At 39.2% G+C, this 26,019-nt stretch overlaps 1 protein-coding gene across 1 annotated transcript in view; it reads left to right on the top strand.

Annotated features, from left to right (window-relative positions):
* atrn (attractin) overlaps positions 1–26,019 on the top strand; it is a 205,906-nt gene that overhangs the window by 153,840 nt on the left and 26,047 nt on the right. Inside the window, exon 27 of the mRNA XM_023271357.3 lies at positions 18,391–18,498. Coding sequence (XP_023127125.1) covers positions 18,391–18,498 — 108 coding nt within the window. The remainder of the gene's footprint in view (positions 1–18,390; positions 18,499–26,019) is intronic.

The raw sequence follows: 26,019 nt of genomic DNA, 5'->3' as shown, positions 1-26,019 counted from the left end.
CAACATGCAAGAAAGCATTCCACCTTAAAAGCTTCCAGTAGCTTCTGGCTGCCTTTGAGCAACACATTGATTTATTATTATTTTGAAGTCTGTACTTTAACTAGAGCTGCAAATAATAAAACACAGTTGATTCACATTCATAATCGTTAACTGATTTCATAATTAATCAGTTTTATTAATGTTTTTTTGGAGAAAAAAGTAAAAAAAAATACTCTTTTAAATGTGGATATGTTTGGGTTTCTTTACTCCTCTGTGACAGCAAACTGAATATCTTTGGGTAGAGGATAGAGATCAACTGATATGGGTTTTTCTGGGCCGATACCAATGCTGATTATTGGTAGTCAAGAAAGGGCGATACTAGATATTAGGTCTAATGTTTTAACAGCATGTGATAGCAGATAACTGTCATTCATAACTAGATTCTCTTCATTAATAAGGGTGACTAACTGAATATGTAAAATAGAAATAGGAACGATTAAATTATCTCCTCTGTTTATATGGGATCAACTGAGATTGATCAGTTTGTCTCCGGCTGTTCTTCTCAGTTTTCTTAATCTTTCAGTGTTCTGTCACTCTTGTTGTCCACTTAGGTTCAGATCTTAAAGCGTTATTAATTGTTGTTTTCCAGACTGTTCAGGTTAATCTGCCTTCTACCTTAGCTGCTACCTGTTAGCGTAGCCTTATCCACTGTGAATAGAAGTTAATTCCCTGGTTGGTTGCAAGACATTTTTGAGACCACAGTGTGACACAGACGGAGAGATGAGGCTGCATCAGACCTGAAGGAGCACATTTAATTGATCAATAATCGATCAATAAAAATAAAAAATAAATATACGATAATTAAACAATTGCCAACTATTGGCCATGATTATTGACCGATAATCTGTCTATCCCTAGTAGAGGACAAAACAACACATCTGATGGACATTTTTTTTCTAAATTTTCTGACATTTTTTAGAAAAAAATTAACAAATCTATTAATCAAGAAAATAACTGACAATGAAAATTATCTTAGTTTGCAGCTAATAAAGATGAAAAGGCAGAAAAAATTGTATTTCCAAAATTGAATAATAATCCAATACAATATATTCGTGTTTATTTGAAGTTCTCATTTATGCGTGCATACCTCATTCTTAACTAGTAATGCTGGAGTCCATCAATGTTGCAATAAAATAGCACATTTATTTCAAAAAATGGCTTAATTAGACTCCTGTCTCGTAGTCTGCCATGTGTAGTTGCAAGAAAAAATATGTGAACCCTTTGGGATTGCTTGGATTTCTACATAAATTTGTCAGAAAATGTGTTCTGATCTTCATCTAAGTCGCAACAATAGACAAACATATTCTGCTTCAATTAAAACCGCACAAAATATATGTTTTCATGTTTTTATTGAACTCAACATGTAAACATTCACATGCAACATGATGATTTTTTTGGAATGTCTCCTCACAGTGGGCTTGTAACAGGGAAAAACAAATGATTTCCCTCCTTTATGTGCAAACTCATTTCTGCTGCAGCGTTGACAGACTTGTGTTGTTTGTCTGAGCTGTCGGGGATCATCCTCCCTGTTCTCCCACCAAACCCAGCTGTGGTTGTATCGCCACAGAGGGGGAGCCAGAGGGGCTATTAAGAGGGAGGAAACCACTTTAGTCTCCCCTCCTACCTCCCTCTTCGGTCTCCCCCCCTGCTGGAGGTGGGTGATGGATCGCTCAAGGTGACCTCAGCTGGCACTCTGTCTGCTGAGCCGCCCTCATGCCACCATCCCCTCACACTTACTCATTCTGTTGTTTCGTCTCGCACGCTGCCAGCCAGTCCCTCCAGGCAGCCCATCTTCAGAGCAGAACCTTCAACAGCCTCTTTTTCTGCTTGAGAACCCGCCACCCCCCACGACGTTTTCTCTCCTCCGGCAGCTGCTGCCGCTGCTTCTTGGTGGGCCGATGACGTAGAAAACCTCACAGTGTGCTCTTTTAAATGGGTCAAAGCTGTGCTACTGAATGAATGCAATGTTTCCAGACAGAATAAGGAGTAAAAGCCTCTGTATTGCATTTATTAAATATATGCACTCCAGTACATGTTGCTTTTATAAATAGGAGAGCTGGGTCAAAAATATACATACAGTAATGCTAATATTTGGTTAAACAGCCTTTCGCCATTTTCTCCTCAACTAGGTCCTTTTGGTTTCCGTCCTCAAACTCCTGGTTGCATCTTATACCTTTCTTTTTAACAGAATGGGTGCAGTTTAACTAAATATGCTGTCTTTCTGACACAGACTTGTTTGGGGTCTTGACGGGGTTTAACTCAGGACTTTGGGTAGCTCAGTCTAAAACCCTAATTCTAGCCTAATTAATCAATTTCTTTACCATTTTTGATGCATATTTGGAGTTGTTTTCCTGCTGGAAAACCCAACTGCGTCATAAACCCAACTTTCATGCTCATGGCTCATGATACATGTATATATGTATATACTTGCTGAGGAAAAGTGTTCATAAAAGCAGTATGCCCCCAAGTCCAACAGAAAAAGTCAACAGTAGTTGATGGAAACAGGACTTCACTTGCATTTTCTTTTGCAGATTTTCTCAAAATCTATATGAATCTCATGTAACACCTCAGCTACGTGCTTTTGGTTTCTACCTACAAGCTTCTGGTTTTGTCTTTGAGGACAAATTTGTTGGCTTTCTTGTTTCTTCATGGGTTCTTGATGGGGTTTAAGTCGGGACTTGAGGGAGACCAATCTAAAACCTTAATTCCAGCCTGATTCAACCATTTCTTTTCCACTTTTGATGCATGTTTGGAGTCACTGGCCAAATGTTGCTTCTATAAATAGAGCAATTTATATATGTATACACACATATATTATAAATTTTATATGTGTAAACTTGCTGAGGAAACATTGTTATATTCATTAACGCAATATGTGACAAAGCGCAATAGAAAAGGTTTACAGTATTGGATGGAAATTGAGTTTCACCTGCATTTTATTTTGCAAATTTTCTTAAAATTCCTGTATATAGTGTATGTATGTCCATTTATATAGTGTGTATAGTGTATAGTGTTACACTAAGTGTGTTCTGGTGCTTCTCGATGGTCTAATGACAGAAATCTCTCAGTGTTTTCCTGTAAATGGGTCAAAGCTGTGCCATTAAAATATGCTAATTACACCAGTGAACACAATATCAGCAGACATAATAACTGAAAACCTCTGTATTTCATTTGCTCGTGACTCTGAAAGCTGCCATTTAGAACTGATACTGCACTAATTCTCTGCAGTTTCTCTGAGACGCCGCTGTCCATATAAAATGCTTAAACTATCCCTTGAAAGCAAAAACTAATGAAATTCAGTGCAATAACATTTAGATGATCAAACAGTAAAACTCTCCCTTGAAACTGGCGCTAATGAAACTCGCACCAAATAAGTCATAAGCTCTTCACTGAAACAGGTTTTAATGAAAGCGGTTTTTAAGTGTTACGATGCAAAAAAAAACTACCAGAAATTGTTATATTAAGGACTGGAGTCAATAAAATATTCAAAAATAAATTAATCTTACATTGGAGTTGGTTGCAGATGGTAACTTCTCTAGCAAGGAAGCTATTGACATGTTGTCCGGCGATGAACTGAGGCGAGCGGACATGTAGGAAGAAATCTGTTTCCTGTGTTTCTGAGGCATCAACTGTGTTCTTCCTTAAAGCACTGCGAGGCCCCTGTAGATTAACCAGAGCAGCGTTTTAAGATTCTTTGAGAGTTTGCCTTCCATCGCCTCCTCCTCTCTCCTGAGGTCAGCGTTCACTGCACCACCGCGCAGAACAAAAGGCCTGCTTCTGAGGTGATCAATCCTGAAGTGAGAGGTAAGGAGAAGGGAGTTTAGAGGATGAGAGCGAGGGAGAGAGGAGAGCAGCGGCGGCAGGCATCGCTGAAGGTCAGTCGCAAGAAGAAGCCGAGAATCTACAGAGAAAAGCAAGCATCCTCCTCCTGAAAGGAAAAGGCCTTGTTGATGGCAGTAGTCAAGCTATCAAGAGTCTTCTCAGACCTGACAAGATGCAGATTCATCAAAACATGATGAAAAGAATCTGCTGCTGCAGCCGGTTACCTCCACAATAGCACACTTCATAGCAAACATTAGCTTTGATTTTAAAGGAGGGGAAAAACTGACATGCAGATAATAGACTGTGGTGTTAAACATGTGCACAAGTGAAAAAATAATACGTTTGTGTTGTCTGGATGACAAATGAAACATTCCTGCAGTTGCAGCATTTTGGGTGAATGCGTTGCAGACGGCTGCGTAGGTTTGTTGGATTGTGTTCCAGCTGCTTCCCACATTTTATGTGGAGTTTGCCCTGGTGTCATTCACGTTTTATGTGTGTATGTGTGTGAACTCGTTGCTTTTTGTCTCTCAGTGTTCCCAAGACACTTCTAAACCCTGCTAATCTTAATTCCGCAGAGATGGTGCGTATAATTAGCGTTTGGATGGGCGCCAGCGTCTTATTGCCGCTGATGCATGAGGCTGTCTCAGCGCCGCAACCCTGCTGCACTGTGGGTGACCCCCTGCTCGGTCTGGTAACACCACCCCATCCCCGCACGTCCATCACGACACCCGTACGAGGCTTTATTGTAAGCCGGGACCCTCTGTCAAACCCCCGCTCCTGTACTTTTTGATGCCGTTTCATCTCGTTACAAGCTGTCTTCCCTTTCTTTACTTTCATCCGCTTCTTCTTCCCACAGCTGTCTCATCTCCTCCATCTTTGTTTTAACCTCCGAGCCACCTCGGTTTGCTCCCGTCGCTCTAAAGTCAACACGTTTGATACCCCAAGATTGTAGATACGCGATAAAACATTGTAGCTTGATATCCTATATGTGAGGATTTCCATTTGACGCAGAACCTCATACTATTTAACCCCTGCGTTCCTGCAGTTGTCACAGCTGTACCGAATAATTGCCATCTTGAAAGGGCAACACATACGGTAATTCCATATGATTTGTGTCAAAACACCCGTCTGCATCTGTTTCCACATCTCTGCTGTACATCTCTATGTGTTCTACTTCTAAGCTTCAGTGCTCCAGAAAGAGAATTTAAAAAAAAAGAAAAAACAGCATGTTCTCTCGCTGCGAGGCACATCTCAGCTCCTGTGCTGCTTCTTCTGTCTGCACATGGTGTTCGGTGTGTGTGCTACAGGCGTCAGATGGTGTGTCACAATGTTGCACAACCTGCCGCCTCACTGTGTGAAATTTTATGCAGCGTGGTCAGTATGGGTCACCCTGATTGGTCAGTAACACAATCAGTGTTTAGAAATGGTTGCTTTTTCTACAATTTGATGTTTTTGGAGCAATATGGCTGTTGTTTATATTCCTAAAGATTATCTACTTTTGTCTTTTACCTTGTTCAAACAACCATATGGTGTTTTTTTGGGGTTTTTTTTACACAAATAAGGACTACAGCTGCTGAGTATCTCCACCTTGGAACGGCATTGTACTGATAACGGTCTCAAAAATACAGGTTCAGACTGACCTTTAACTTTTAGTTCTGAATGTTTGGTCATGTACCTTTTTAAGGCTCCATGAATAATTCTCAGTAGTTTTGAGTACAAAGTTTGGAACATGTAAATTACATGTAAATATTACCGGCAATTCAACCTAATGCAGCTCTTATGCTTAAACTCCTTACACTTCCCACCCTAAAACGTTTAAAAGCTCAGCATATTGCGACAATTTATCTATTTAAGGTACTTTAACCGCATATTTTTTGTAGTTTACATATTACCTATATTAATAACCCTGAATGGTTGTCAGGGTTATGCTGCAGTTGGGATAAACTGATTATCATGCCTCATATTTTTATTTTTTTGATTATCGGTATCTGTATTATTATTGACCAATTATCGCTTAAATGTGCTACTCAAGGTCTGATGCAGCCTCCTCTCTCTGTCTGTCGTCACTCTGTGATCCCAGAAATGTCTCGCAAGCAGCAAAACCTGAACAAAAACCACCACAAACGAAATTAGGTTCTCCCACAGTGGCTATGCTAATGGCTAGCGGCTAAGTTAGATGGCAGATTAACCTGAAAGAGTCTGGAAAACACCCTTATTAATGAAGAAGCCTAGTTATGAATGACAGGTTCTGCCATCTCATGTCGTTATAACATTACATTTAATGTGTATCAGTCCCAAATATCGATTATCGGCCTTTCTTGAGCACCAATAATCGGCATCAGTATCGGCCCTGGATAACCCATATCAGTCGCTCAGTACGTGGTTAATAAGAAGGTCTTGCATCAAAATGAAATTTTCCTGTCGAACACAAGATATTTTCCGTCAGTTTTCTGTTTCTACTGGCATTGTCTAGTAAAACAATCCTAAATAAGAGACAGATTAAAGCACTAAAGGCTTAAAGTCTCATTGTTGCAGTAAGTTTTGCTACTAGTTTGAGTTATGTCTGAATATTTGTTCTTTACTTGCTCCAAGACAGTTTAACATCACTAATGATCTTCAGGGATACTTTCAGTCATGAAAGTTTGCTCTGCTTCCCAACATTGGTCACTTAATTGATGCAAACATTTCACCAAAATGTGTTTCTTGAAACATTTAAGGCCATGCGGTTGCTAAATCGGTCTTCATTTTAGAGCGAACAGTTAGTTTAAAAGTTTTTCAGTAGTTTTCCAGATCACACATCCCTCTCCAAAATCATTTGTATAAAGCAGCTTAAAATTTAACCTAATGCATATTAAGAGCAGGCAAATCCACGATCTGTCTATGAAAATTCATCCCAACACTAGCAGAATGCATCGCAGGACGGCTTACATGGACAACGAATAGGAAGTGACGCATCACGAGGCTATAATTTTCTAACACCCCATAAGATTAAGCTGCATTTAAGCAGCACAGTACTTTAATGTAGCACACAACTGCATTTTTAGTCAGATCTACTTGCGTTTAATGATTTGACTTTGATATTGATAAACTTTGACTTACAAATGCGCAAAACAGGCAATTCATTTTGCCAGCTTTCCCTCCTGCTTTGGCTGCAGCAGCTCTCTTGCTTTCATCTTAGATAATGTTTAAAATCCCCATATCGACTTAGGATTATAGTTTGATTTTCTTGTGATAAACATGCGCTGTGTGGCCAAACAGGAAGCCAGATACTGATGCATGGTCAGTTGAATATGAAATTCAAAACAAAACTAACTCACAACAGGATTACAGGCTGAAAAACAAATCAAGTTAGCACAGAGTGACAGTTGAGTTGAAACACCGGCACCGACCCAGAATATCAAACAAAGCGCAGTGAGTGAGGTTAAAAACACCGTCGTGGGTGTGCAGTCCGGCAACTACAAAAAACAAGACATGATTATGCAAACGGTGTCATTGGCGGCATTGATTCGGTTGTTTACATATTAGATTCGATCAGGAGACAGAACAGAGACAAATTCGCCCGGTGTAACTGGGCTGTTAATGGCAGGAATATATTGGAGGACACTGACAGGCAGCCAAAAAAAAAAAAGTCTCAAAATTTCAACATCTTCTGCATCCAAACGTAAAAAAAATCTAATTTAAAAGTTGCGGGATAAACTGGTGCTGTCTTAAACGTCTGTCTTTTGGTTCTGGCTTTGCTTTTGCCTGTGGTGTTTTTGTGTTTTTTGGGGGGTGGTCTCCCGTCTTTACTCCAACTTTACCACAGTTTGAGACGCTTAAATCCATTTAGCTCCCCTCAGAGTGAGAGTTCAAACGGCCCTGGTGCATCTGCTCGCTTTGTTGATTGGTTAAATTTGCTTTCAGTGACTCTCTGTAATTTGATTCATTTGAGGGGCTTCTATTGCCTCTGACCGCCTTAACTTCATTTTTCCATTTCATTTCGCTTTCATCTCTTTGTTTCTCCCCTTTCTCTTCTCCCATCTTCTTTTCTGTGTTTTTTTTTTTTTTTGACCAGCCTGCTCCTCTTTGATGGAGTATTGATTAGCATTGCGGACGTAGCGGCCCTCGGCTAGCGTACAGTGCGTACAGAAGAAAGAGAAAGTTGTGGTCCAGATGGACAGCGGGAGTCCGGCACCAAGAGAAAAAAGGAAGAGTCAGGTGGTAGAAGAAGGGGAGAAAGAGAGACAAAAAGATGGAGGGATCAAAGCCTTCTCCCATGTCAGTATTCGCAGCATGCATCCTCTGCACCCCCCACCTCACCGCCACAGAGATGAAGCAGCGAGTAGCTAATGTAGCTTCACAGAGGAAGAAATCCGCTCTCTCTTTCTCTTTACCTGCCCTTCTCCCCGTCTCCCTCACTCTCTCGCTCTGCAGTTTTTCCCTCAGTGATGCAGAGGGATGATTGAGAGCTCTCCCAACGACAGCGTTTTTAAACAGACGCATCAATAAATAAACAGCTTGATGTAGTGTAGCGGGGATGTGTGTGTGTCCGACTAGGATGTGTTTATCTGTTTGCCATCCATCCCTGAACTCTTTCCTTCTCCAAAATCCGTCCTTATTTCTCTTTTAATTCCGCTTCTCGTTGCTTTTTTTTCCCCTCCCTTGCATCGCATCAGCTGACGCACTCCACCATCTCGATTCCCCACGCATCTTCCTCTTGACTTGCGTATGTGAGTGAACACGAATTTCCTTCTCAAGGCTGCAATTAATGACCAACACCAACATTATCGATCAACCTGTAAAAAACAAAAAACACCCAAAAGACTGCCCCGGATCGAGTAGCGTTAATAAGCTCATAGTGACCCACCTTCTGAGCTCAAAAGGAGACTTTCAGCGTCTTTCAACTCATTGTTCTGGACTTCTTGCTTCACTCTCACAGCTCTCATTAGCATCATTTCCAGCTTTAACAGGCAGCTGCTTTCGGGGGGGGGAAAATGCTTTGATTAAATATATTACCAGACCAGGCAGGGAAGAAACTTAGCAGCTAGAAAGGTAACATAGTGGAGCATTTATCACTTAACCTGCTGACCTTGAAGCGATTTCTATACATTTTGTTGGTTCTTATTACATTTTTGCACACTGCAGGCTCATTTCCACTGCAATATAAAGTCCAGCACCTCTATGGAAACAGCAAAATGTCATTTTATATACTGTTTTTATTCCTAATTTGTAAATTACTCGAGTAGATTAGGTTGTTGTCACTGCACAGAGTGCAAGTCCTAAGACAGCAAATTGCAGTTTAGCTTCTAGCCAGACATGCAAAAGCATCAAAGTTCCTGAGTTACACTGTGGTATTTACAATATATTACAGTATAAACAGAACATACTGATGATATAAATCTATAGGTACAGGGGGTCCTTAACTTAGGTCAGAATTCCATTCCTACTGCACGACGTAACGCAGTTTTCCTGGTAAGTCGGAACTCATATAAGTAATGTTTTATTACATCTAACTTCTCTTCCATCTAGATGGCTTTCATTTTCTTTGAAGCACTGCCATAAAAAGTCAGACTTAAGCTTGGGAACCATAAGAAAGGGCAAATAGTTTCCAAAAAACAACCCAAACGAAAGGAAGCGAATGTAGCACAATCCGATTTGACTTACAACCTGCAAATGTAAACAAAGCCGTCTTCCTCGTGTAGCGCCGCGTGATGACGTATTCTTCCGCTCTGCTCACCAACTAGTTCCCATGTGAAATTTGTTTAAACGTCGCAAACGGCGTACGTCAGAATGATGGAACAAGACTTTCTTAATAAATTTAGGGGAGATTGTGACGTAACCATGAAACGGCGTAGGTCGAAGACATCGTAAACCGAGGGCCTGCTGTATATGGATACAGTATAAAATAGATCATCTAAATCTACAGGTTCAGATAAATAGTGGTCTGAGCAGCATAAACAGTGTAAGTAGTGTGGACAAAATAAACCGTATGAACATTATAGACAGTTTGAACAGTGAAAACAGTGTTAATGCTTTGAGAAATCACATAATAAATACCACTTAATCCCAATGTCTACACTTATAAGTTTGATTTTGCGCTTTGTTTTAATATGCTGAATAGAAAACAGAGATTTCACTTGACTTTAAGATTAAATCCGAATCTGAAATACTAATAAACCAGATTTTATTGAAGTTCTCAGCAATCTGAATTGAATTCATGTCCCATTCTGTATATTCCATTACTTCCAGTGCATTTTAATCAGGTGACCAGAAACATTAATCCAAATTAAAGCTAATGCAACTGATTAATTATTTAAGCAGTAGGATGCCAAAATTCCTGCAAGTTTGAAATTGAAAATGATGCCTTCAAATTATTTGCTTTGTCAGACTAACCTGCCAAAATCCGTCAATAGTCATTTTAATTGCATAAAACAGAGAAAAACTACCATTTTTTTGCATGTGCAAGGCTAAAGAAAGTAATTTATGTTGTTTTCTGCTTCATAAATGACTATTAATGAGTGCTCTAATTTGCTGGTTTTTGCACTAGTGTGTTCACTTTCATGCCATTAATGCGATTGTTTGTGTATTTATGTCTCTACATATGTACATTTTATTCAAACACTTCATTCTCCCTTCGAGCACTTTTCCCTCATCTGCTGTGATGAATTAAATTCCCTCTGTGCTTCTGAAGAAATTCATTTGCAGCTGAGAAAATGTGCACACATACATGATCAGTCATGTGCAGGTATCTCCGGCCTGCCCGCATGCGTGTGCACACACGTCTGTATAATTAGTTTTATATATGCACAGTTTGCTCTGTCGTGCTCAGATATCGCTGCCATCCGCACACACACACACACACACATGCTAACTGCCCTGCAGAAAACCAAGAGCCAATTTAAGAGGTAGGCGACTTGCACTGTAACTCCTCTGGTGTCTGGTTATCTTTGGAGTGCTGAGTGTTTGCTGTACGGCGGCTGCCTACACGCTGCACGGCATAATGAGATTTCTACAAATTGTATCTCCAGTAGGACTCCTTCCAGGTTGGTTATTCTGCGGATTCTGCTGCCTCCTTAACCCGACGCTTGCAGTCCAGACGTTAGAGAGGAGGCCTAAAAGAAGCCAGCTGCCCACAGTAGTCACGGGAAAATAGATCTCAGTTTGCAGTTTGGAAGACGAACGGAGCAGATTTTTCAAAAAATATTAGATCTTTAAATCTGAGTAAACCTCCCGCATTGATGGGTTCGAAAAAGTAGCCCGCTAATGGCCTGTATAAAAGTCTGAATTTAGCTAATGTGGTGAAATCACTCATAGAAACAAATGCATGGAGGAATAACACCCGACTCTGCAGCTCCTCCTGTGTTTCAGCATCTCTCAGCTCAGTTGTTTTGATTTTACAACCTGCAGCTTTACTGTTTAGTTCAGTCTCGCTGGTTTTATCAGCTCCATTTCATGCAGCAACAGGCAACTGTTGTCAGCTAAAAATCTCAAATAAGCAATATGTAGCCTGAACCAAAGGGCAGACACAAGGCTGTTTTACATCGCAGGAACTTGTGGACCATTTTAAGGCAGCTTGAATTTTTGTTCATGTTCCAACTACAAGATCTGCCCCTGTAGAACCTCTTTTGGGGCTGTTTTCACTGGAGAAAAGTTGCTTACTAAAGGGTAGGTACTACGGAGTGGCCCCAAAAAACTGCTGTGTCCGTCTCAGCATTGATTGGTTAAACTTGAAGAAAACAAATGCTGATTGATTAAACTCAGAGACAACAACAATGGACACTTTTCTGCCCTCTTAATGTCCTTATTTAGTTTAAATTTATCACATATGCTAACAAACCTCCATCGTTGTATTTCCTACATGTTCCAAAAACTACTATTTGTAATTGGTTTGATGCATTTGAAGTTGATGTTGAAGTCCAGCAAACCATTCCAAGATCTTGCAGTGGAAATCCACTTTTAAAGTCCCATATTTTGCCTCTTTTCCACAAATTAATCAAAGTCTTACATGTCCCCACAACACGTCTTTGAGTTTTTTTTACCTCAAAACACGGCCAAAAAATGGTGAATTTCACCATCACTGTCTTGATCGTAGTTTAGGGCTGTGCTAAATGGGCTCTTTTGCTCTGAAACCCAATGAACTGCCCTTGTTCCCACCCCCTTCAGGAAGAAAACAGTGCCTGCACCAGTTTGAACTGGACGACTATTGCTTAGCTTGGTGTTAGGTAGCATTTAGGTCATATTCCTATTGTTTTCTAAAGCTGGAAGGGTTACTAGTTCATATCTTAATATTTTTTATTATACCCCTTCAAGCACAATAAATATAGATTTCCCCCACAAAGGGCCTTGAGGTTAGTAACTTGCCTCAACCTTTTAGCAGCAAAAGACCCAAATATTAGCTTTAGGAGTTGGTGGAGACCAGAACAGAACTAAAAACAATGTTGAATATTCCAATCATCAGATGGACAGACATGCTTCTCCGCTGCTGAATGCACAAATAGACCCTTTGTTAACTAGCATGTTTTCAATTAGCATAAATCAATGTGTTTTGCTGCCTCTAAGTGACCAAAAAATCGATTAAGGCTGCATAATTACAAAAATATTGAATATCTCAGACAATATACTGATGAAAACAAGCTTCTGTTACAACAGATGTTACGCCTTCAGCATTTTATTGCAGCACAATCACAATCATTGTTTACCTCTGACAAGTAAAAAGCAGTCATTTACTGTTTTCTTATAGTTGAATTGATCCTTACTTTTCTCTTTTTAAAGCATGAATTTAGTCTTTTTCTATTATTATTCTAACTGCCCGTAAAAATGCTTGAAATCCGGACTGCTCTGAAACTCTTGATAGTCCTTGAGCAAGAAACTTTAATCCTTTAATCAATCATTCTCAAATTCATACAAAATGCGGTCAATTGGAGCAGCTCAATGTTCAGTAACACAAGTTTTCGATTTCGGGCAGCTCCCTGTTACACAGCAGGAAAGTGTAATTGTGAGTATATAAACCAAAACATGTGATTTCAGCCAAACACTGTTGTTTAAACAAAGGTTACCTGCATGTTGGACAAGAGACCGGACTGTTTTGCAGCAGGGTTGAAGGAGGTGGACTGAATCTATAAAGTTTGTTTACTGCAACATTCAGATGCTCCTCCGTCTGCTTTTTATCCAGTAAATCAATTCTGCTGCTATGTGCTGTTCAAGGAGCTCTGCTTATGAAAACTGGTGTTGTCTGCATGCAGATTCTCACTTCCCCTGCATGCTGTTTAGCACACAGATCCACGCCGTGATGTTGCCGCCTGCTTTGGCCCGTTGCGTCAGTGTGAATAAAGCTGATTCGGCCAGAATGCAGAACTTCTCGAAGTTTTCTATGAGTTAAGTTCGTTATCTTACTCGGAAGGAGTGCGGAGTTTTAACTTTGGCTGGATGAAAAGTTACAGATTTGCACTTAACAGAAGCTGGTGCATAGTGCAACAGATTTGGTATTTCAGTCAAAGACTCACCAAATCAGAAATCGGTGAAAGATGGGGAAGTTCTCAGTGTGTCATCACGCTCACAAAGGCTTCATATTTTGGCTCTCAGATGCTTCACACAGCAGGACATCTAATCATGACAAATTGAGACTCTGCAAAATGAGTTGCTCATTTGCGTTTTCATTTGACTGCTGCAGTGGCAGTGAAAACTGGGCATGTCAATCCCTCAGCCTGTTTTTATTTGTGTTCATGCTAATGAGGCGACTCTCTGCCATTGTGTTTGGCTTCATTCATACTTTATGGGTGTTACTGTTCCACTATTATGCATCACACAGCTTCTATTTATAGCATCTGCTTCCAGTTTTGCTTGTCATGACTGATTTGGTTTATGGTTTCTCTCTGTTTGATGTGAGAGCTTTTTATAAACCCTCTCCAGTACTGTACCTCCTCCACAACAAGTCATTTTCACATTCTGTTTTATCACTGGCTTTATTAAGCACATTAATGTTTTATTAATTTGCAAATGTGCTAATGAAGTTGGCATTGCAAAAAATAGAATAAAATATTGTGAGTTCAGTTAACAAAGCCTTTTGGAAAGTATGGGCAGTAATCATACTATGCCTGTTAACTCATAGGAGAAATGTGAGTTAAAACAGGGGAGATGAATGATGATGACTGTTGCAGGCTGTATCCAGGTAGCAGTTACGCACTGTCTTGTCTCAGATGACATTAAACTGTCTGCAGTCAGTTCGCAAAGTACTTTTGAAATTGTTCTCACCATCTGCTGTGTCAGTAAATAGTGTGTGTGTCACTGCTTCTAATTAAATGGTGGGATGTTAACAGTTGGTAACTAGTTTGGAAGAAATGATGCAAGCTTTGAGGGCTAAATCTACCAATTATCTTGTTACCAAATGTTCTGCCAAACATCTTCTGTGTTTAAACCTGCAGTACAGAGCTTTTGTCTCCCTCTTCTGGCAATGAGAGTAATTACACAAACATTGTTGACTATTTTTGGGCTGTAGTTCTTCCTCTGAACAGCAATTTTATTGTTTTTACCTAGAGTATTAGAAGCTTCTAGGATGCTGTCTAGGTGTTTCTGCCACATTCATACCTTCTTTAGCCTTCTCTGGCACTACCAATCCTTGCTGCTTCAATGTGGAACGCATCACAATTAGTTCATCAATGCAGGAGCCAGATTTTAACAATACAGACTATTCTTAGATGTATTCAAGGTAAACTAAATTGCTCAAAATGTTTGACGTATGAGGGGTGATGGAAAAGTTCTGAGACTGAGCCTATTAAAATGAAAAACCATACCTCATATATATTTTCTCACCATCCCTATTAAAGGCCTTGTGCAGTGATACTCTGCTTCCAGTGCTCTTTGTAACGCTTCCTGGAAGTCTTGTTATGTAAACATGTCGGGCACCATCTTGTAATCTGTGCCAAAATGGTGATTCATCAGCTTAAATTTCATTTTGAGAAGAGAAGGAAGTCAAATGAGCCTTGTAGGGTGGGTGGAGAGCAATGATTGTGCTGTTGTGGCTTAAAAACCTATGTGTACTCCCCACACTCGGCACCTCAGACACCTCAGGATGTCACAGGAGTATTTCCTCGATAGTGGACCAAGAAGGTGATCGTAACTTTTTGGAATATACCTCTAAATATTCAGACATCATGGACAAAACCAGCTTATGCAATTTTAAAATGAAAATGAGTTTGTACATCCACTTAAGAACAAGACCTCTGTTGAGTAGATGGCCATTTAGACACTGTTAAAGAATGTCGCCATATGCAGCCCTCAACACCTCTGAATGTGGGCCGAGTGATCGGATCTCAACATGTCTTGGTTACTTTGACATCTGTATTTAGAGCGGTCCACCTGCAAACCAAAATGCATGTTAATGCCTGCTTTGAACAGGGACATTAAGTCTGAGAATTTGCTTTAATTTTTGTGGGATGTTGGCAAAAAAAATGCATTATGGAATTAAGTAAAGCTAAGTTTAAGGTCGTATCCAAGAATCTGTAGCTGCCTAATTGGTACACAATCAGTATGAGTTAATGCATAATATATATAAAATGAACATCATCCAACTAGTTAATGCATAAGTTTTATGGAACTGTCACAGTGAAGGAGGAGCTGAGATGGAAGATGGAACTATGAAACCTCACCTTTGGCTTTGACTTGACAGAACATCTGGAATTCCCTGCTTAACCTGCTGCTATAGTGGAAGAAAGTGGATGAATAAATGGCTAATTACCAAATGTTTTGTACTTTTGAATTGTTCAAACACCTTTTTTTACATTGATCTATTGGTCCTTCATGGACTTCAAAAGGTTAAAGAGTTGATAATGAGATCCATTCAGGTTTGCATGTTCAACACAAAGCTGGATTCAGGTGACAGTTTCTGTTTAACATGTTAATTAGTGAGCTGTAGAGGTGCTGACCCATTGTGCCACCTTTGGACAGAACCAGGATAGCTGTTTCCTCCTGTTTCCAGCTAACTGCCTTCTGGCTATAAGCTTAAGATTTAATGGACAGCAGAAATGTTATCAATCCAAAGGAGTGCAAATAAGCATATTCCCTGAAAGTAGTGACTCAGTTCCTATTCGCCCAGGTGCTACAAGAGAGCGATGTGGATACAGACATGCAAGAATTTCATGAGCTGGCTCAATCCACAGAGAATTGGGGTCGTTTAATTTAAACCCCTTTTTTTTCCCTCCTCGTCAGGTTTTACTATACAGAGAAATGTTCCCTGAAGCTATTTCTGTAGCCCCCAGTCATGGATATAAGGCGTCACATTTAGGCAGAAACCTGCCAATACCGGGATGAACGGATTGATTGAAAGTTGTTGAGGACTTTGCCAAGAGACCCTCTTGTAGCACGAATGCCAGGTGTGATTTCTACTCCGTGTGGTTTTTTCTAGCTGGATTGCATCACTGCCCTTTGCTTGCACCTTGCAGTGACTCACCATAATGAGACAGAGGCCTCCGAATGGTGTCAAACTTCTTCTGATCACAGAACTCCACGGGCTGATTTCAAACAAGCATCATTTTGTTCCCCACCATGTTTGACACCCCCACCTCCCACCTCCACGTCTCATTTCTGTCAGCGTTTTTCCTGCCCGTGTGATGATTGCAGGTGTTTTTGTTTCAAGGGCCTCGCTGCCGGTATTCAGGTCTCGGTGTCTTGACAGTTGATGCTGTTTGTTTCTCTATTCATATCACTTTGGCTGCTTTGACAGTCAACAATACGGCCTTGTTTACCGTGGTCTTTCCAATCTCCCTTTTTTTCTCCTCATTCTTCTTATTCTAATTCACCTCATTTCCTTGTCCATTCTCCTTCTTTAGCTTCTCCTTCCCTCCCTCATAATCTCCTCCCTCCTTCCTTTCTCTTTGGCCAAGGTCCATGCTATAAATCAGAACAATACGAGACTCTGTCGCTGCCTTGCAGTGGTGAAAAGCTACCACAAAGTACAATGACTCAAGTACAGTTTGACGGTACTTGTTCTGGGTTCTTTACATTTCATGTTAGATCATACAGGGACACTGGAGTGAAATAATTCTCACTCCACAGTATTCATCCGACATTTCTGCAATACTTTGCATGCAAAGATTTGAAACACAAAGCATACAGTGTTCTTACGTAATATGAGTTTTACCCAGGGTCAACACTAACAGAAGTATTTTAAATGACTTTTACCTTCTGTTTGGAACCACTTTCAAACAAGACTTTACAAATAGTTAATACTTGATAATTCTCACCCTATTTAATAGATAATAGATCAGTTTTAAGCTGCTGTGAAATCATTTTTGTTGCAAGGTTGTCAACAAATGTTAAAACCCATTCCTGTGTATCAATGATTTATAACATGTAAGCGCACTATTCTGGATAATGATTATTTTTGAACCTCAAAGCTGCACTGATAAATATTCATTTTTTACAGTCAAACTGATTGATACAACTGCAGTTTAATGCTAAATTAGCCTGTATGAGTGATTTGGCATCGTTGCTTTGTTTTCCTCTGCTAACAACTTGACAGTTTTTTCTAGTATTGCTGACATGTTTGGGTACTTGGAAAAATGTTGTACATGTTGATTGTAGATTTTTACTATCTATGTTATGCAGTGTAAAACAGAGGAAGTTGCCAGAAAGTCATTGGAAGATACATTCAGCATGGTGAAATGTCTTGCTAGAGTCGATGTGCTGAATGATGTAAAAAATGGCCCATTTATAGAGGTTGTAGGAAAAAAAATTATTAAATATCTATAGTATGTAGAGTGTGCATTTTTTTTCGGTATTGGTTGTGCACACTTGAATAAATGTTGTGCTTGTTGATTCCAGTTTTTGTATATGTTAGTGTAAAAAAAACATAGTTTGTAAAAACACAAGTAGTAAAATCTCTATAGTGTGCCATCACTTTTTCTAGCATTGGTATCAAATGGGAACACTTGCATATGCTGATTGCTTTTTTTTTTTTTTCAATTTATAGTACATGATATAAAGAGGAGCAGTTGTCTGCAAGTTGTTGGAAGATACATTCAGCATGGTGAAACATCTTTCTAGAGTCGATGTGCAGAGTAGAGTGAGAAGCACATAGTTTGCAGAATTTGAAAAAATTAAAGTAGTTAAATATCTATAATGTGTTGAATCACTATTTTTAGCACTTATGAGCACTTTGAAAAATGTTACACGTGTTAATTCCAAATTTTTGCCATTTTCATTAAATAAAAAGTAAAACAAAAAAACAACTCAAGTTTTGTTTTTTTTTCATTTTATATGATTTCTGTCAAATACAGAAGACATTTAATTTTTTCTGGTTCTAGCCGTGATTGTCCTGTTTCCATCGAGGTGCAAGACTTTATATTACTGCAAAAAAAATGAGCCTAAAGTAACTAAGAAACGTCAAGAAACTGCTTAGAGTTCAGTGGGTTTAAAACACTCCACAGTGTTGTAATAAATTCCACTCAGTGACTGGAGATGGAACACATGGTGATGGGCAGCGGATCGGAGAATAGACAGTCTTATGTTTACCTGTCCCTGACCTTCACCCTCTTCTTCTTCCCTTTTTCTTAGCAACTGCTGAGGGAGATGCAGCAGATGGCCAGCCGGCCTTTCGCCACCATCAACGTCGCCTTGGAGACGGACGAAGAGCCGCCTGACCTGATAGGAGGAAACGTCAAGGTGAGCGCAACCTTTTCTTAAAGCAATCACCGCCGAACCCCAGGGACCCACCTTTTGTCTGGGCCTGACAGCACCACAAGCCGGGGAGCTCCATCCATCACTGCCAGCGTCGCTCATCTCCCCTCAAGTGGGAACTCGGTGTCGCGGCCACCGGCTGCAGTTTGATTACACTCACGCCCGAGCGATAAACATTCCTCACGCCGTCTGCTTTACATCATTTTTGTGTGAAGTCTTCAAGGGGGTTTTATTGGTTTTTCAGCAAACAGAGGCACTCACTTAGGAAGAGGAGTTTGAAATGAAGTGCAGGTCCGGTCCACCTAATGAGGGTCAGTGCGGTGTGTATTCGTGAAGGCCGGCTGATGATGAAAGTGCACATTATACCAGTTATATCCAGTTATTGTGAGTAGCCTGTGAATTCTAATGGGAGTGAATTCAGTTAACCCTGGAGTCAAACACATGCAGATGAGAGTAAGGTAATGTAGACTATACTTAGAAAGTAGATGAGAGTTTTGTGCCAACATCTTTATTCGTAAGAAAATGAAATAAATTAACACCCACTCACAAGAAGTGTTTGCCGGCGTGAAAAAAAGACACCAGTGGGGGATAATGATGGAGTCATCTCAGCCTTGTTTTGGTGCTTCGAACCATCTGTGTTTTTGAAAGGCGAACGGAGAAATCGAAGGTAGCACCTTCTGTCAATGTGATCATGCAGCTTGTTGGAGCAAAGTCATTCATATAGGAGAGGAATGTACACGCCGAAAGTCAAAGTCGATCCTAAGACTGGGGTTTAGGGTTTCTTAAAATGTGGCTCTGGGTGGGAAAACATGCAACTGTTGGAGCCATATTTTGTTAGACTTTTTGGCAGAGTCATGTTTAAATAAATGACACAAGCAGGAATTCAATTTAACTCCCAAAACTAAGTGCTAGTTAACGGTTTTTGCAAGGTGTGAAGTTTGAAACCATGATGGATAGAGTTTTATGTATTATATTTGGAACTGATTGTGTAGATTACAGTTGTTGTCGTTTCTGTGTGACAACAGACGTCTTTGTGCTAACATTTCCTAAACACAAAAGCGCATATTTTCTCACCAAAATGCTTATCTATAGAGATGAATGGGGGTTTTTCCTTCAGAAACAACATCCAATTTATTCTGAATATGATGCAAGCCATGTGGACAGTTTTTGTAGAATAAGGACTACTTTTTACAAACAGCTATACACAGAAAACTTTGCAAAACTGCCACTTAGTCTTATGTTAATGTATTTAGAGATCATTTCTGGTGAAAATCAAGTCTTTTTTTTACCTTTTTAATGGGTCTAAATGATGTTTTTTTTACATGATAGAAGACATAATGTGAGCAAAACTAGCAGTCAACACCATGACATTTCCATCTTGAAACTGTAGTATACCAAGGACCTCCTCAAAAACATGGATTCAAACTGCATAACAAATTACTGTCTGTCTGTCTGTCTGTCTGTCTGTCTGTCTGTCTGTCTGTCTGTCTGTCTGTCTGTCTGTCTCATCCCATTTTGTATAAATCAAACACAAAGGATTTGCTTTATGTTGACGCAAAATTTGTGGTTAAAAGACGAACACTGGTCTTTTATTTTTGCAAGTAGGCAGTGGAAAGTAAACTTTGGGAAACCCAATACAAAGTGGGCATTGGGTGCCCCTTGTTTGGGGTTGGGGGGTCAAACATTTGCCTTTTTCAGTACGCATATCTTTCCCAATTTCTAAGTAATGCATTCTTCGACTATTATGGTTTTGATATTGCCAGATCTTTCATACTTAGTTATGAAAAAAGATCTTTTCTGCAAACATTTAATGGTGAGATACATGTAAAAACACAACAATTTCTCCATAGAGATTCTTCTTTTCTCTTGATATGAAGGCCAATAGAAAAGTAGGCAAGTATTACCATATGAAATGATGAAATATTTAGTCTAGACTTTCCTGAAAGAAAATACAAGATACAGCATGTAGTAGTAGGAATTACAATGACCAAGATAAGAGTTTCAAAGTAGAGGATTATAGAAATACCCTGAAAACATGGTTAAATATTAACTAAAAGCTTGTAAGAGTAAATTTTCACCACAAATTTATTAGTACTAAGAAAATATCCTCTGCTGTTTGGTTTAGTGTTTAGGCAGATACAAATATCTCAAAGCTGGCCGAGAAAAATTACCATTAAAGTGGTCATTTTTTTGGATAAATTGACCGTTTCTGTGGAGTTTCCCAAGCACCTCAACCAATTAGTCCATTTTTTGGTTCCGTTGGGATGTACCTACCTCAGTCTTTTACCAAATTATCCGCCTAATCTTCAACAGATTCAAAAACATGGAGTGGGTTTAAATAATAATAATAATAATAATAATAATAATAATGAACTAATTTGTAATGGATCTTTCAGACACTGTTAAAGGTGTATTTGAGCTGTAGTTGAATAAATTACAGTTTCAAATGAATCTAATTTAGTTTTGTGGATTCTGCTGACTTGAAATTACACTTTGTCCCTTTAAATTGAGGTTTGAATTTTGGCAAAAGCGCAAAAATTAGCCGCTCCTTTAGTGACGTACATCTAATGTAATGAATTTCTGGGTTTGAACAGTAAAGAAAAGGTGAAGAAAAGGATAAATTTAATGGCAAATTTGGTGTTTTCATTTTATGTTTGGGTGAAGTGAAAATTTTGGTTGATAAAAAGGAAATCTTCAAGTTGACTTTCCTTCAAAATTAAGCTAAATTGAGAGGAATTTAATGATTTAGGTGCATCTAACTCAAACTAGTGACATTACTATTACATTTTAACCAAATCTGGATAAGCTTCATTCACCTAAATCCGTTCAATTTATTTTTTTCAGTGTACAACTGCAGGTCAGGGTGCTTTAAATTGAGAAATCCCACAAGCATGAACACAGAACAAGAAAAAGCAGGATTCAAACATAAAGGTCATGCTGAGTTGTGGGCCGGCGGTTGAGAAGACTTCATTACGGAGGAGAATCCAATGTGGCGGCGGAGTGGAAGCAGAAGCTGCAGCAGATTTAAATGCAGACACCAGCAGCAGGAAACATTCAAAAAGTAGGAAACTGTGCAGAGTTGTAGGGGCCGTGTTGGCCGGAGTACCTGTGACTGTGCACTCGGTGATGAATGGCCCCTGAATGCAGATGTGCTGCAGAATTATGGGCCGGTTTGTGGCGGGTGGCTGGGGGCCCCTCGGCTCTGACAGGGCCCATGCATCTCCAGGGGACTCGGCTCCCCGGCACAAGGTTACTGCTCGCAAAGAGGCCGCCGGGCCCCCGGGGAGGATCAGCGGCTAATCAAATCCCAGCGAGAACACGAGCTTCACTTTCTGCTGCTCTGTCCTCAATTCCTCCTTTTAAATGTTCCCTCCTTTATTCTTCTTTTAGCTTCTTCCCTTTTTATGCTCCTTTTTCTCCTCGTGTTCTTTGCCATTTGTCATCCTTTACCGTCTTTTCCGTCATCTGTTTTGTTCTCTCGTCTTTTCTGTTTCATCATGTCCTGTTTTTATCTCTGGGTTTTTATCATCTTTTCTTTTTTTCTCATCATCCTCTTTGTCATTTCCTTTGTTGCTTTCTTCTTCTGTTTCTCTGTTTTACAGCTTTGTTCCTTTTTCCTCCTTTTCTATTCTTCTATTTCACCACTACTTCTGTTCTCTTCTTTTACTCTTTTCTATTTTTGTGTTATTTCTTTTCTTTTCATTTCAAAATGACAGTTTTCATGCTTTTTATTTTCTTTCCTTCCATCCTTCCTCTTGTATTTCTTTGTTTTTCGCAGCTGTTTTGTTTCTTTCTCTTCTTTTTGTGTTTTGTCTATTTTTGTTTTCTTTCCAGTTCTTTTCTTCTATTTACAGTTTTGTTTTTCCATTTTCCACCACTAGTTCTGTTCTCTTCTTTTACTCTTTTCTCTGTTAGTGTCACCACATCTTTTCTTTTCAATTCAAAATCACAGTTTTCATGCTTTTTTGTATTTCCTTCTCTCCTTCTTCTTGTATTTCTCTGTTTTTTGCAGCTTTGTTCTGTGTCTTTCTCTTGTTTTTGTGTTTTGTCTTTTTTCTTCTTTCCACTTCTTCTTTTCTTCTATTTTATTTATTTATTTTATTTCCTCCTTTTTCACTCCACTTTAACTCTTTCTATCCTTTTCTTTGTGTCTTTTGTCTTCTTTTCTTTCTTTCTTTTTCATCACCTCGCTTTTTCTAGTCTGTTTACTATATTCTTGTTTTTTATTTTTATCCTCCTTTTTTCTCCACTTTAACTCTTTCTATCATTTTCTTTGTATCTTTTGTCTTCTTTTCCTTCCTTGTGTCTCATCACCTCACTTTTCCACGTCTTGTTTTCATCATTTGTCTCTTCTCCCTTTTATTCCTATTTTCTGATAATTCCCTTCTCCACCTGTGGTTTTCTTTTTGTGGATTTCTTTCCACCTCACTTTTTCTATTCTGTTTACCATACCCATTTTGTTTTTTCTTGGTTTGCTTTGCTTTTTTTTCCTCCTTTTTCTCTCCACTTTAACTCTTTCTCTCCATTTCTTTGTATCTTTTCTTCTCTCTTGTCCAACATCCTTTACTTCGCTACAGTGTTCTCCTCTAATTTACCAGCCCTTTACTGATGCTATCAGCTGTCTGGGGGTTTTTCTGTCGAGCCTTATCTGCTGCCCGCTTGTGTTTGTGCTCATATGCATTCTGTCTGCACCGCCGTGTGTTTTCTGTGGGTGTTTGTGGAGAAAAGATGCAGCTCACTGTGGAATCAGGCCTCCTCCTCCTCCTCCTCCTCCTCCTCCATCATCTCTCTTGCGTTGGCCTTTCTTCTCTGGGCTCCAGTCGTCTTTTCTCCCATTCTTTCCTCGGCCTGCTCTCCTCCTCTCCATCAGGGAGGGAGCAGAGATCCAATTTAGATCTTCCTCCTCAGCTTTTCTGTGCCTTCACCTACTCAGACGGTGAGTGCCGCTATCCTATCTCCTCCCGGCTCAGATTGAGCGACTCGGAGCAGGTTCTTCCCCTTGTTTCCGGCCTGTTTTATCGGGATGCTACAGTGGTGTATTAAGACCCACAATCAGAGCGTGCGGGAGGCCGGCCGCCGCACAGCGAGCTGAAGATCATTAAAGTTGTTTATAGTCTCGATGGGAAGTCCAAACTTGCTCCGCTGATGAGATATATTCACTCAGCTTCCGCCAAATGGAGCCTGCTGCCCCGACATCACAGGCAGATGATTACCTCTGCGACGCCTTCTACTCGGCTTTTATTCATAGATACCGTGGGACGAGGGGAAATCAGAAACACACGAGGCGAGAGAAAGTCAGGGCTAGTGGGGAGGGACGCTGGGAAGAAACACTTCTGTTCTATCTAGCATGATTCTGCTGCACCATTATCACCTGGTCTTTAAGTTTATTCTGTTAAATTACATGCTTTTAGCAGGTTTTTATGCCAGTAGTGCAAGAAACAGCCCAAAGATTAGGTTCCTATACAGCTAAAGGGCATTTTCAGCTGCATTTAGAGGGACGTATCACAAAAACGCCTCACATTAGCACCTCTTTGCTCTTTATTTTGTCCCTCCTTTTCAGCCAACCAATCATATATGAGAAAAAAAAACTGAAATGTCGTATTTTAACCCAAACTGGCCTATTTTCCGATAACTAATCAAGTTGTTTTTGTTGCCTAAACTTGTGTATTTTTTTCTTTTCTCTCTCGTCTTCTCTCGCTTTCCTATAGTCTTCTGTTTTCATGACTTTTCATCACTCATTTGTCATTCTTCCTCTTATGTTTCTCTGGTTTGTAGATTTTTATGCCAGTTTTTCAAGGAACAGCCCAAAGATTGTGTTCCTATACAGCTAGACTGCATTTTCAGTTGCGTTTTGAGTGATGTATCACAAAAAACGCCTCACATTAGCACATCTTTGCTCTTTATTTTGTCACTCCTTTTCAGCCAACCAATCGTGTGTTCAGAAAATAAAGAAAAGATACAAGAGTGTCGTATTTTAAAGCAAACTATTCTGTTTTCCTAAAACTAATCAAGTTGTTTTTGGTGCCTAAACTTACCGCAGCATCTAACAAGTAGTAAGTAAAACTACTTACTTAGTAGTAAAACATTTTCCTCTGACACAACCATGTACTTTTGATGCATAAATCTGCCCTTGTAAAAATGAAAATTAATTGATAAATAATATAAAAAATACTGTAAAAATTTAGACAGCAGGACTAGTAGTAAAACAACATGAAAAGCTGATGGCTTGCTGTTATTTTTAAAACAAAAACTGCAAAATAAAAGTAAATATCTGGAAAATAATAATATAATTGTGAATTTAAATACAGAAAAAAATATGGTCACCTATTGTAAAAGTGCAAATTATTATCGCTTGATGATTTTACTACATATCATCTGTAATTTAACAAAACAGGGACAATCTGTAAAATAATCTTAAAAAACACTTTACCATAGTTTGGTCATTAATGTTCCTCATTTTTCTATTAAAAAAACACCAACATCTCTGTAATAATGATATTATTGCTGATTTAAATATTTTTCAAGAAAAGGATTGCAATTTTAAGTACAAATATTGTAAACAGCAAGCTGCAAATTATTACTTTTTCTGCCATTTTATTGTTTGTTGTCTACAATTTATCAAAACATGGAAATTCTTTAAAATAACAATTAAAAAAATCACTTTACCATTGTTTGATCATTAATATACATCATTTTTCCATTAAAAACACAAATATTTGTGTAATGATATTTTTGCTGATTTAAATATGTATATTTCCATGTAAAACAGGTAAAATCTGTAAAATAAGAGTACATTTGTTAAATCATTACATGTAAAACTGGTTAAAAAACATGCATTTTACACAGTGGAGTAAAAAGTGAGAGTAAACGATTACAAAAGAAGTTGAAGAATATTCCTATGTGGCTTTTGTGGCTGGTTTAAACTAAAAAAGAAGCAATTTAGCCATATAGGAAGGTCATTTCAGAGGCAAAAAAACAGCAGATTAATGCTCAAATCTGAACATTTCTGACTGGTAGGTGCAAAAAACTGAATCTGAAGAACCAGCTCCACATCTTGCGTTGCAGATTTTTCTTCAATCCTAGATGAAAACAGCCAGATTTTGGCCTTTTTGTTCGACAAATACCACAATTATAACCCTGAAGTTTTATTTTGCATCTAGAAATAAAACGCCTGTGATACTTGGAGCATCTTTCATCTCAAGGAATGTTTTCTATGCGGCGTCTCTCGGTTACCTGGAGAGAGGAAACTCAAGAGCTGCTTTCAAGGAGGTAGAAAAATGTGCTCTTACTGTGTGGGGTCTGCCTGAAAAAAGATGCTGCAGGTAGCCGCTGGTGACTCAGGTTTCATGAATAATTTTCACCCCGGCCGACAAACACAATCGAGCCGAGTGCAAAAGTGTATTTCATTTGTTTGCAGATGTTTGTTCACAACAGACTCTTATCTGTTTGGACAGAAGTTCAAGTTAACTTGTTAAAAAATGCATGTTTGGGTGGAAGCTCACACAA

This window comes from Amphiprion ocellaris, chromosome 20, assembly GCF_022539595.1.
Source record: "Amphiprion ocellaris isolate individual 3 ecotype Okinawa chromosome 20, ASM2253959v1, whole genome shotgun sequence".
Classification (NCBI taxonomy): Eukaryota; Metazoa; Chordata; class Actinopteri; family Pomacentridae; genus Amphiprion; species Amphiprion ocellaris.
This window is presented reverse-complemented; position numbering and strand designations above follow the sequence as displayed.